The sequence below is a fragment of the Protopterus annectens genome, chromosome 1.part0 (assembly GCF_019279795.1).
Source record: "Protopterus annectens isolate FY-2018-M chromosome 1.part0, PAN1.0, whole genome shotgun sequence".
Taxonomy (NCBI): Eukaryota; Metazoa; Chordata; order Ceratodontiformes; family Protopteridae; genus Protopterus; species Protopterus annectens.
In genome coordinates this window covers 1726729655-1726743818 of record NC_056725.1, presented here as the reverse complement: position 1 = coordinate 1726743818, position 14164 = coordinate 1726729655, and the positions used below count along the sequence as shown (strand labels likewise).

The 14164-nt window shown below is 37.9% G+C and overlaps 1 protein-coding gene across 2 annotated transcripts in view; it reads right to left on the bottom strand.

The window, feature by feature from the left end:
• Window positions 1-14164, bottom strand: part of STXBP5 (syntaxin binding protein 5) — a 3006986-nt gene that overhangs the window by 170336 nt on the left and 2822486 nt on the right. For both annotated transcript variants that reach the window (XM_044068842.1, XM_044068850.1), the window contains one exon: window positions 1451-1616. In XM_044068842.1, the coding sequence (XP_043924777.1) occupies window positions 1451-1616 (166 nt within the window). The remainder of the gene's footprint in view (window positions 1-1450; window positions 1617-14164) is intronic.

The following is a 14164-nucleotide window of genomic DNA, read 5'->3' as shown; positions in this document are numbered from 1 at the left end:
ATATTTTGAAGTAGATCCATACACACACACACACACATATATATATATATATATATATATAAAATCTGTATATATATATATATATATATATATATATATATATATATATATATATATATATATATATATATGGATCTACTACTTTACAATGAATTTGCACTTAACCGAAAACAAAAAGTAGAACCCCACTTCAGCAAGCCCCCTGCACCCCCATGTGGAGGGCAACTTAAAAATACCAACTTCGGGATCGCACTACAGTGAGGAAAAGGGAATATTCCCATTCTGCATTGTGTTGTGATCTCTGTAGTCAGTTTTCCAAGTTTCAGTACTTCGAATAAGTGGGTTCATACAAATGAAGTTTGAAGTACTGAAACTTCGAGCAAACATAGCAGAATCATATATATATATATATATATATATATATATATATATATATATGGGTGTGTGTGTGTGTGTGTGTGTGTGTAAATAGATATATATTTTAATTATTGAAGACTGCATGCATTTCATGCATTTCTTCTCCTTAGTTTCAGCTTTAAAACTATTTTCTTGTCAAGATATGTTTTAAAGTTAACCATCTGTCTAGAAGCTAAAACAGAAACAGTAAGATAGGCAGAATGCTAAGGAATAAGAGCATATAATGTCATCTACTATAAGAAGACTTATAACCTTTTTGCTCTTATTGTTTAAGGATGTTTTTTATTAATCTGAGGACAAGGTTTACAGTTTTGGATACTGTACTCCATTGCCAAACATAATAAATACATTAGAAAAAAAAAGTTTGGCAGAAATATTTTGGCCACATAAGCCCTTGATGGCATTTTCAACAGGGGACATTATCAGTGAAAACCTCACCAAGGAAAAATTATATTAATATAGGAATCTTAATGAGGACAAGAAATAAACAGCTGTCCCTGCCAAGTTGAAAAGATTGCAGGATGACTGAACAACCAGTGAAGCACAGCAGAGCAAACTCTTACTTTGTGTCGTTAAAGGGCAAAAAATAAGGGTGTGTGATGCATTTATCAACATGTTCCACGGCTCAAGACTGCACTTCTATAAGCCTATATGGCCATCTTACTGGAACGATCAGGCTGAGGAAAGACATCTATCGAGGCTATAACGTATTTTGTAATTTGTACATCATTGATCCTTATGATGAACATCAACACCCTGTTAATCATCTATTTCCTTGTCACTTTTATTCTGTACATCATCTATTTTCTTTGTTATGTTTCTCCTGTACATACTTCATTGTCATTCATTCTGGTCTGTAACCACTGGACTGGCCTGAAAAAGAGCCACTTGGACCATTGCTCTACCCTAGCTAACACATTTTAAATAAAATTTAAAATCCACAATAAATAATTTTATCTTTTTTTTTTGCATAATGACGTAGAATGAAGTAAATAATGCAGAGGGTGAAAGATATAACTGCATGATGACTTACCTGCAGATTTTCACATGTTTCTTGACTATAGGTTATTCGCTGAATTTCAGTAGGTGAAACTAGATACAAGGCCTGCCCATTGTTAGTGAAGCAGAATGTTCTTGCTATCCTCATGTCTGTCAGTGGCAAGTAATTCACATCTAGCAATGGCCGCAAACTTGGCAAACTGAAGAAAAAGGTTATGAATTATTAATAAAACGACCAAAAACTTCTAAAGTGAAAGAAAAACAAGTTTTATAAACAAAATCTCAAATTCTACACTGCACTTTCCATGCTGCTGTCTGATGTATTAAAATAACTAAAATGGATGCATAAGGTAAACAAACTCGGTTTTACCTTTGAAGTTTTCAGATCCAATGCTGAAAAGTACTCCTACTTCGACTTTTTACCACAAGTTGCTTTATCAAGAAACATATACAATATACAAAGAATGAAAAACATCATACAGAATGATTAGCTGTACTACATAATGAAGCATTATAATTAATGCTCCACTCTAAATGGAACATACTCTCCCTTTACTCATTTCAGGCAGCTCACTAAAAGAAACTATGAAATTAAAGAAAAACAGGTTTCATAAATGATAAAATCTCAGATTCCACATTGTACATTCAATACTGTTGGCTGATGTATTAAACGACAGCTAAACTGGATTACCATTAAGTAAACTTCAACTCTGGTATAACACTGACCGTTATTTCACCTTTGAAGTTCTCAGCTCCACCGATAAAATGGACTTCTCCTCCATCAACTTTTTAACTTGGCTGTTTGTCGAGAAATAAACAATTTATTTATATATTTATTTTATATTTAACAGGAAAATCCGAACAACCAAAAATGTGGTGCGGAATTATTAGCTGTACTACATAATGAAACATTATAGTTAATGATCCACTCTAAATGGAAAATACTCCCTCTCTTCTCACTTCAATCAGCTCACAAAAAGATAAGCATACATTAAATGGCACTAAATAAAATATGCCATTGTATTAATCACTCTGACTTACAAACCCATCAATGTTCTCTTCACATATTTACAAATACTATCCCCAAGAGCCACCTTTTTTCTTTGGAACCAGTGTTGGTAAGTTACTTTACACTGACATCTACCCACCATTAACCAACTAGCTATCAATCTCCAACTGTCATTACACAGCTAGCCCCCCAAGAAGGATAAGTCATCGCTCTCAGAAGGGCACCTTTTGTGTTGGGTAATGCCAAAACAGCCTTTTCTAAACCTGATCCTGCCATAATTTTCTTCTTATGGAAATAATAAAATACTCAAAGTTTTCACTTTTTAAATACACATTACTCTTCCTTTTTGCAAACTCCTCTCACCGTACTGGTTTGTAATTAATAATGCATCAATTTTAATATATATGCATTACCCCACCTTATTTACAGACATCCTTTACATTTAAATTAGTGCAGCTGTACTAAGCTTACTGTACTTATTAATTATATTATTATTCATTACATTAATTATTCATCACATAGTTATCTGGTCTTTACTTAGCCAGAATGCGTTTAGTATATCCCACTGTTCATTTGCCCTGTTTACTCATCACATCCTGTAATTTGGAAAGTACTTTGCCTTTCTATTTATTTTGCACTTAGCTTGCATCATAACTGAAAAGGGTTCCTGAACCAGCTCATTCATAAGTTTACTGGGTTCCAGGTAAAGTATCACTCATAAGTTTACAAATGAACAAATAAAACAAAATTAGCATTATTGTCAGTTGTTACCACTAGCACACTATTTATTATTGTGTATTTCCACTTCTGCAACATATAAGCCAATGAACAAAACCAGGTCTTTCCAAAATAGTCTTCTGTTAAAATTCCCCATAAGCGCAGTTACCCTTCCCATCGCATCATAGGACACTCCTGGACTACATATGTGGTTGGTTACCATCTTCATCTCTGCATTCACATTTCACTCCGAATCATTCCAGTATCGTAACACCACATTTTTTACACTAAGTGAATATGTTCAGATTGCTTTTTATTAGGTAGTCTAACTACTTTCTTCATGTCAAACATTTTACTGCAATTTCATGCATTGTAATATTACTTTATTTATTGAATGATTGGCTTCTTGACTGATTTAGCTCTAATAAATAATTTTAGATCTAATTAATGCAAACTCAGCATTCCAGATTGCAATTAGTCCAGCTAGAGGACAAACCATTCTTGACCTGGTACTTACAAAGGTAAAATCCCCATGTATAACTCCATTAGTAACTCCACTTCTGATTTAAATCATAAGCTAGTAACATTTTCCCTCAAACTACTTAACACCCCTGAAACCAATTAATCAGAATTCAAATACTTCAAGTACACAAATCTCTTTAAATTCTACAATGAAGTCTTGAAATTCTTATATAATATCACTCTAAACTCAACTTCAAAAAAAAAAATTGCAAAAGTTTTATACAGACACAAAGTTACAAAACTGGCAGTCCCATCCAGATTCAAGTACAGCAGGAAATGCCAAAACAAAACAATCTAGTCGCCCACAGACGCAAATAAAATCTACATCAAAAGATAAAACTTATCAGAGTATACAACATGTGTAAAGACTCCAAGCCAAGGAAAATATTAAGAGCCTAAGAATTAAAAAAAATACTTAGATCTGCTAAAGCAGCCTATGAGCTTGGGTTGGCATTTGAAGCCAAACACAACTACACAGCCTTTTTTAGTTACATTAGAAAACTAAAAAACACTCTGCACTGTACAAAACTCATGCTAAATCATAAAACCTACTCAGTCCTAGTGCATATTTTACTGCTAACACTACAATACAAAGCCCTACGATGATACCCACATCACTAAAACCCTTCAACATCACTAAAGAACATACACTGAAAGTGTTATCTTAGACTAAAACTTCCCCCATGGGACCAGATAGCATACCAGTCTGTTTGTTAAACAGTACTAAATATGCCCGGTGGAACTTCTCCATAAACTACTCAACCTGTGCCTGGCTACAGGCTCAGTCCCAGATGTATGGCGAACCACACCAGTGATGCCATTACATAAAGCACGCCTTACTACTGACTCCAAAAACTACAGGTCCATCAGCCTGCCAAGTCAAATTTGTAAGCCGAAGGAACACACTGTAACAGACTTTGTTAAAGCAGACATTAAAAGTGCCATTAAAGGACCCACAGCAATTTGATGCTGTAAAACGTAGATTCTGTCTAATGAATCAGGTGAACATCTTTGAAAAGGCAACACAAGCTAACTGACATTGGTTACACTGTACACACTGCCTGCCTTTACTTGGTCAAGGCATGTGACACCATTCTTCAGGCTAGCCTAATTAATGAAATGCACTAAAAATAGATCTTTATGTGGTAAGATGGATGGCAAACTGGTGAAATGACAGAATGCATACAGTGAGGTGGCAGGGACAGTGTCAGAGAACATGAAGGTGACCAGTGGTGTCCTACAGGGCTGTGCTGGGACTACTTTTCTTCAGTATTTACTTCATTGACCTACAGACCAAAAAGCAAAAACTATGGGTAATCTAGTCCCCCTCTGACATAGGAGCCATCCAGCAAGAATATACATGTGTACATGCCTTATGTATTACAAATATACTTATCCACATTGTTGCATCTGGCAAACAAAATATTCTCCAGCATATAGCACAGTCAATATCTCATTACCTCAAAATGAAAACTTAGTTAAAGACTTCGGAATCTGGGTTAATTCCCTCTTCTTTGATCACCATGTAGCAGTGGTTGCCAGGAAATCATTCTGCTTGGTTCATCTGAACACCAAGGGAATACCATTCAGATCTAAAGATTTCATTACCCTTGTATTCAGCACTTATCAGTCCATTTCCTAAATACAACGCCCTCTTTGGCCTATACCTCATCAGACATAAACAGTTGGAAACACACCAGAGGTTCCTAACAAAGAGGATCACAGGCTTAAAATACCCAAGCTACCAGAATAAACTAGAACCATTATCCCGTTTTCTGTGTCTTACAGGCTCCTCAGATGAGACATATGCCTTGCCTTCTGAGTAATCAACATCACAACAAGCCAGGATTCTCTTGTATGTTCCAAATTAAACAGTCACACAAATACCAGAGCAAGCTATATAAACCTGCTTCAGCAGATCAAAAAAGTAATGTGGACAGACGTATTTGTTACTCAGTGTCTCCCTCAGCTTTGATATAGACTCCCCTACAGGTAAAGCAGTGTGATACACTATCCTCCTTCAAATGAGACCTGGATAAATGGATGGGTATTCATAATGTGTCTAAGTGGATGTAAATGACATGAGATGTACCTCACTGGACTATATGAATAGAGACATTAAGGATCTCTTTGAATGTGCATCTCAGACAGGTATGTGTCTTGCGTTGAGAAGCATTCTACCTTCACTAAGGATGACATCACAGTATGAACAAAAAAATGACTGACTTTAATAATTGGCTTAGTTGCTGGTGTTATTCCAGGGGGATTCTATATTTGTCAAAATGGAGGGGGGACATGGTTTATAGACCAAACTGCTTTTCCAGGGATGGTCTGCACTTGTTCCCCTTGGGCTTCCAGATATAGGATAAACTTTATCCACCTCCTTGGAGGCTTTTTAGGTAATGTCAAATTGTAAAACTATCAAGTTAGCAAATAAAAACAAAAGAACTTAAAGGTGTTACTTCTCAATAACAACAGCCTTAAGAAGAAACTCCACTCCCTACAAACTCTCTTCAATATAGATATCTATGATGTTACTGAGGTTTAAAGCCACAGAAAGTACTTCAGAAGGGCAAATATTCAGTGTCTTCCACACAGTTAGATCATCAGCCATATAGACAAGGACTAAAGGTGGAGGTGTCTCAATCTACATTAGAAACAAATATACCTCTAGGCTGATGAAAAAGGATGATGCCCTGGAGTTCATCTACATGCAAATCACCATAAAGTCCCTTACCATATCTTAGCAAGCTACAGGTCACCATGTATGCCCCAAGAATGCAATAACCTGTACTTAGACGTGCTGAATGCACTCACCATCCAGTCCAATACCATATTCATGGGAGACTTCTACTACCCCTCTATAGACTGGAAAACATACAATGCCTCCAACTTGCAGGCACAATGTTTCCTGGGCTTTAACACAAATACCCTTGAATAGATAGTGACACTCCAACTAGAAGTTCAAACATACTGGACATTGTACTCACCAGTATAGAAAAGAGCTGCACCTCCCCCCATGTTATGTCCTCACTGGTTAGGTCAGATCACAAAGCTGTCTCCTTTGAAATAAAATTCAATATGGAAAACCCAGCAAAACCTGTAACAGAGGCTATTCTAAAGCAAACTACATCCTAATAACCGAGAGTTTGTTAAATTCAATGTCCCCCCAAACCCTGAGTTCACAGCAACCTATGCAGAATTGTTCACAGAAACACTGTACAACCATGTAAATGGCTGTGCAGTAAACCCAAAACAAACCCCAAAAACAAACTGCACTTATGGAATCCTAATTTTAACAATGTATATAACAAAAGGAAATAAGTTATGGCCAAAATTTGAATGATTAACTCTCATAATGGCAAGAGCTCACAAATTAAACTAAACAGGAAACTAGAAGTACTAATTAACTGAATAAGGCCAATTACTAGGTCAAGATAGCCTCTCAGACTAAAGACAACCACAATACCTTCTACAGCTATGTCTGAAACCTTAAAGGTAACACACAGCAGTATGCTGAACTCTTCACTGAGCAGTGTGACATTGTGAATCTGCTGCCAGACAAATTTAGCTCTAACTTCACCCCCCCCCCACTCTCCCCTGCCTCCCCCTGTGAAATCCATACTATCATAACTCCTCCCAACTGTTAGCAGGGAACAAGTCATGGCAACACTCACCAAGGCCAAAAACACAGCTTCAGTAGGGCCCAGATAACATCTCACATTGATGCTTAAAACTTGAACCTTGACCTGTCAGGACCACTTGAGTCACTTTTCAACTATAACCTCAAAACACGCTAAGTACCACATGAATGGAGGACTGCAACTGTCATACCTCTTCACAAGGGTGGACCATCAACCAGCCCTGGAAACTACAGACCCTTTAGTCTGACTAATCTAATATGCAAAGCCATGGAATTAATTATCATGGAAATGATCAAGAAAGACATTGTCAACCTTCAGACACTGGACCCATCCCAATTTGGTTTTGTCAAAGGAAATTCATGCCTACTTAACCCAGAAGACATCCTTGAGAGGTCGCCAAAGCAATGAATGAGAGGAAAATTGTGCATACTACCTACCTAGACCTGGCTAAGGCATATGATACAAAACCCAGCTTAGTTATTGTTGACAAATTCATCAAACTAGCTATAAATCCTTAAAAAACTTGATGCATTGCCAGATGGTTCACACACAGGATTCAAAAAAATCATGATTGGTAAGACCACTTTCATCAAGAGACTGGTCACCACTGAAGTAACTCATGGCTCAGTGGTGGGCCCGCACTGGTTTGGCATCTAATTTTTGGAGGTAAGGCTGTCATGGGCCTCTACCTCACCAAGTTTGCAGACAAGTGCAAATTTAGAGCTATCACAGAATCCCCCATAACACTAACATCCTATAAGAGGCTCGAACACAGACAAATGACTGGTGTCAAAGCCAAGGATTAAAACTCAATGTTAAGAAGTGCACTGCAGTGCTTTTTGATAAAAATTCCTCCCAGATTAATTACTTCATTGATAAGACACCCCTAAAAGTTGACCCAGTAGTTAGGAATTTGGAAACATATATAGACAGCAAACTAGCCTTTGACCAACACATAGCCAAGTAGTAGGAAAATAATTCTATGTCACAGAACATATAAATAAGGATATGGTATCCAGATTCAAATAAGTTATAGTACCACTTTACTCAACCCTTATCAGATCCTTCATTGAGTCCTCTGGCAGGTATCTGACCAGGCATATGCAACAGTTGCTATCCTCAAAGAGGTTCCTCATCAAAATACCCAGGGCATTAACACATGTGTCCTATACAGACTACCTTAAAGCCCTGTCTCTATAAGTTACTGAGAGGCAATCTATGCCTGACATATAAATCATCCTCAGCTCAAGCTTCGATGGACCTTTCGCACATGTGCAACATGAATAGCATGAGAAACACTATATCTAAGGATTTAAACTTTGCTTGCAACATAAACAGAACATGCTGGTAAGACAGATACATATCTCAAAGGATCTCCATACTCTGGAATAGGCTCCCCATCCATGTAAAGCAGAGTCCATCCCTAACCCTATTCAAAGTAACCTTGAGCATTGGATGGGAAATCGAAACTCACCCCTGATCTGGCCCCCATGTGTCTAACAGACAGAGTCTGACAGTAAATATTCCCTAACATAACCCACCCAACTAAACCTTCAACAACCTCTTAACTAACATACCCATCTAAATAGATGTTCATGTTACATGGGGACACGACTGTCTTGGGTTTCATGGCTAGGTTAAAACTGGTCCTGGTGGTTGTTAGTGTAGTACATACCTATGAACCTACAAATTCACCTAAGGCTTGACTGATCTAGCTCTCTTTGACAAGGGAGGTACATGTTATGATGGGAAACGACAAAAATCAGTAGCCTTGAACTTTTGATGACTCTAGGATTGTTTTACAGTTCTTGAATGGTGTGAAAAACTGATGGTGGATATGGACTATGGTGTTTCGACCCATTCCAAAGCTCACTACTAAATTACCTAAAAATCTTTAATTTGATGGCTACCCAGAGTATGGTTGCAAAACAAGTTCTAAATAGAATACAGTACAGGGAACACACACAAATATGAATCTCTAAGAAACTAAGTACAGCCTGAACTCAAGAGAATGCAGGAAGTATGCACTGCCATCCTGTGTATGTGCTTAAAACATCCAAATCTAAGAAGAGGCTTCATAATGAACATCCCATCAAACACAGTCTTTGGCATAGCTCCCAAGACCCATTTCTAACCACTTTCTCTGGGGTTTCTGTGCCTTTCAGCATTCGTTTGCCACAGTGACTATACGTCAAATAAACTTTACATTCATTCACACACGCATACATACATAAATACACACACACCTTAATTTCCAGGGAAGGCTGGTAATATTTCAGTGTCTGTTCATTTCTTCTCTATTTTACCTGTTCACAAGCTATTGGCTTTATAAATTTCATACACATCACAGATGTAATTGACCAGAGTTTCACACTGACATACTAATGTTGATTTACCCACTCCTGGTTAGCTATTTCCTTAAAGAATATTCTAAAAGCATGTTTACACTTCTTTAACTTACTCACAATTTTTCATACTGTTGAAAACATGCACATAGTACAGATTAAATCAAGTATTTTAGTTTACCTGTTCCCGGTTTTATAAGGCTTAAGGCCAGCTCATATTTATGTTAAAGTCTGAGTCAGAAAACAGTATCAGATTTATTTTCAGACATAATAAATGGAAATGTCCAACTGGGTAAAGCCCATTTTCAGAGGTGACACATGAAGAAAAGGCAAGCAACACAAATGGCAGAATGCAATGAACAATATATTACAAGGAAACAATAAAGCAAATGTGCAGTGATACAAAAGCACAAAGATACTGTCATATACTTCCGGTGCACCAGTACTTATAAGTAGGCAAAACACATAATGTACTTGTGCTTGGCACAAAAGGAACTGGGCAATATTTTACTTTACCTACCCCTCCCCACCATTAAGCTATGTCTGAGAACTATAGAAAGCCCTGTTTGTATAGATTCTAATTTAGAATTATCACTGTGTGTCTTTCAATTTCTGATATGGGCATTCACGTTTTTTTTTTTTGCTTGTTTTTTTTTGTTTTTAAGCCTTGAGGCTCAACTGCCATTTGCAATATAGTAAATATAATTCCATCTGTAAAGGAGGAGGCTGGTACTCCCTTTAACCTCACTCCATATTGCCTTTAAAGGTGAAAGAGGTAGAGGGTTAAGGGATACCAAGCATACCTTACAAACATAATTACATTCGTCATGCTGAAAAAGGCAGTCTTTTTAATACACAGTATTTAATGTGTTTTATAGCCATGACACATCACTCATTTTAACCTGCAGCATTACAAAAGAAACATATCAACATGGACTGAATAAACTGTGAATTCCCTGTACTGCTAGTCACTCCCTGCTTTGTACCATCTGCACATACTCATGTAATTTTGCTTGTTTTACTAATACCACTGTGAATCCGCGCTGGTGCAGCGGTAGTGTTGTTGCCACACAGCAAGAGGTTCTCCCGTTCGATTCTCGGCTGGAGTGCGGGGAGTGCCTTCTGTGTGGAGTCTGCATGTCCTCCCCGTGGTTGGGTGGGCATTCGAAAGACATGCGTAAATGAGCGTGCCTTTGTTGAAAGTTCAACGTTGAGCTGGGACCTCGGCGTTCATCAAAATCTACTGCCAATCATTAGCGGACCGGAGTTCCATTGTGGCGACCCCTAATCGGGATAAAAACCACTAATACCACTGTGACTAGCTCTCTAAGTTCTCTCTAAATTTTGTTTTCATTTTCTCACATACAAAACTGAACTAAAACATATGTCTCCACAGTACAAATGGTGTCCATAACGCAATGCATCACTATATTACAGTAAACATGAACAGCAATGATGTAAACAAACCAGATACAGAAAGAAGCTAAATATGTTGTGTTACAATTGTGATGAAACACATTTACTTTCTCTGCTTCACAGAAAGGGAAATAAAATGGGGAAAAAACTAATAACAGTTGCTAGTAAGAAACTATACACAGATTAACAGTGAATCACACATTATATCATTCTTATACTGCAAATTTCTAAAGCAGCAGGACAAAATTAACATTATGGCTTACATCTTTTGTAAACTTAACTTATGCAATTCTGTCAATGGAGGTTGGAGGGGGGTCAGTAAACTGTCAAGAACTACATTAACAACATAAAGAAATAGGCAAAATAAAACAAAAACTGCTAGTGTGTGTGTGTGTGTGTGTGTAAAGACCTATATTGGAACATTTTATCTCATTTAGTCTAAGTTCAATACATCTAAAACATTTAATCTTAAAACAATGAAAAAACAAGTGATTCTGTGGGGTGTGGGGGGGGGGCACCTGCACCCCCTGCTTATTATATATTCCAACTCTGGGATTCCACATAAATGGGGAAAATGGCAAACTCCCATAACCCACTGTGGGTAATCTTGCAAGCACTACCCATATCACAGCATATCTACAACTGTGTACGTCAATCTAACACAAGATTGACATACACTAGTATATATATATTTATATTAAATGCACATGGTCAACTAATTACATAATTTGATGAAATAGACATCACTCTACTGTTTAAAATCAAAAATTAGACCAAATGAATGGAACCTATATATGTATATATATATATATATATATATATATATATATATATATATATATATATATATATATATATATATATATATATATATATATATGTATATATATAAATGATTGAGCTACATGTTACTTGGTTGACATACAAAACATCCATCAAAACATGTAGAACATTCATTATGTCAAATGTAAAACAAACCAATACCCAGTAAATTCATAAAAGAAACAAATTTTCTTTTCCGATGCACTACCCAAAACCCAACCACATTCAACTCAAACTGTCTGAATAGTGCTAGTGTTATGGGAAGGGTTTTTATGCGTTAAGATGAACATTACAGTTAGGGTAGCATACATTACTAAGATAAGCAGAGGGGCTGCCTGTATACCAGCATTTAATTTTAATTGCCAGTAGAAATTCTCTTTCTTTGAGAAAAGAAAGTACTTTTTAAGAAAGCTTTTTATAATCTGAGAGAGTTTATTGATTTACTCGAACATGGAAACCTGAAATAGCAGCTATCTGAGCTTTGATAGTACAATAGCTGGCCATGTTATGAAAAAGAGAAGCCAGAAAATATAACACAGCTGCAGGAGGAGGCAAAACGGCATCCAAATTCCTCTGAGAGGCCTAAATAGAAAACCTCTCCATTTGCTTTTGTAAATCTTCCAAGCAGACAGTCCCTGGGATGACGTAAGAATGTGGACAACACAACTTGGGGAAAAAAGCCTGAACTGAATAGTCACCATTGGTAGAGGAGAAACCAAGTGGTCAACCTGAAGGCTTGAATGTCTGGGTGAGGCATTCCAGATGGGTGAGAAAAGAGATGCAGGCTGGGAAACAGCACCCAAAGGGGGGTACAGCAGATGAGGGCAGAGGTAGGGGAGCCACACCTGTTGAGGCCAGAAGAGGGCAATAAGGATGAACATGACCTTACTCTTTGATGCTTTTTGTAGAAATTTTGGTATGAGAGGAGTTGGAGAAAAGGCTCATTGGAGACTAGGGGACAAAAATGTGCCAGAGCAACCCTCAGTGACTCCCCCTTCTCAGGGGATCAGAGCAAAGAATCTGCTGCAGTTGGTATTGTGGAGAAAGGCAAAGAGATTGCAGCATTGTGGACCCCATTGACAGAAAATCTGCTCTACCACACAGTGAGGCAAGAGGAGAAAGTTGCTCAGCATACCTACCAGAACACTGAATTTCCCCAGAATATGCACTGTTATTAGAAAGCAGTTGGAAGATATTACCCATTGTCAAACCCTCATCATTTCTCAAACACAAAGAGATAGGAGCAGGTTCCACAGTTTCTTGATGTACCAAACTACCGACATACTGTCTATCTGGATAGATATTACTTTATAAGGGTAGGAGTCCTGAAATACTGCAGCGCTAGCCCTCTCTCCCCACCAAAGGATCAATTACAATACCAATAGATTGCCGGGCACCCAGTATTACTGCTGCACAGTTTAAAGCAGCACTGTCCAAGGCCAAGAATACAGCTTCTATGGGACCCGACAATATCCCTGGCTGTGTTCTACAGGAACTATAGAGTGAACTGGAACCTCACCTGTGTGCCCTGTTCAATCACAGCCTCACCTCAGGCTTTGTCCCTACGCACTTCTCCACAAAGGAAGAATGACTACAGACCCTGGGATTATTGCCCCATTAGCCTGACATGTCTGATATGCAAAGCTATAGAACGTATCACCATGGACCTAATAAACAAGAATATAGGGAATCTCCAAACTCTGGATCCAACACAGTTTGGTTTTGTGAAAGGTAGATCATGCCTGCTCAACTTGGTCGACTTCTTTGAGTCAGTCACCAGAGCTGTGGATGAAGGCAAGGTGGTTCATACAGCCTACTTTGACCCCAAGGCCTTTGATGTCATTCGCCATTCAGGAATCATAGAAAAACTCATTAAGCTAGGCATCAATCCCTATATCACTAGGTGGGTTGCAAATTGGCTCACAGATAGAACCCACAGTGTGAAAGTAGCTGGCTCTAAGTCAGACTGCTGACCAGTCATGAGTGGAGTCTCAAAGGATTCGGTCCTAGGTCTTCTCCTGTTTGGTATCTACTCTCTACTCAGGCCAACATGAAGGGACTTTGGCTGACAAAGTTCGTAGATGGTTGCAAGTTGGTAGCTATTATTAACTCCCCAAGTGATCTTGACATCCTACAGAAAGGCCTCACTGAGACCAACAGCTGGTGTCAGAACCATGGCTTTAAGCTTAATGCAAAAAAATGTGTCATCATCACCTTTGGGAAAAACCACTTCCCATGATTTACCACATCGATGGTAGTCCACTGAACACTGA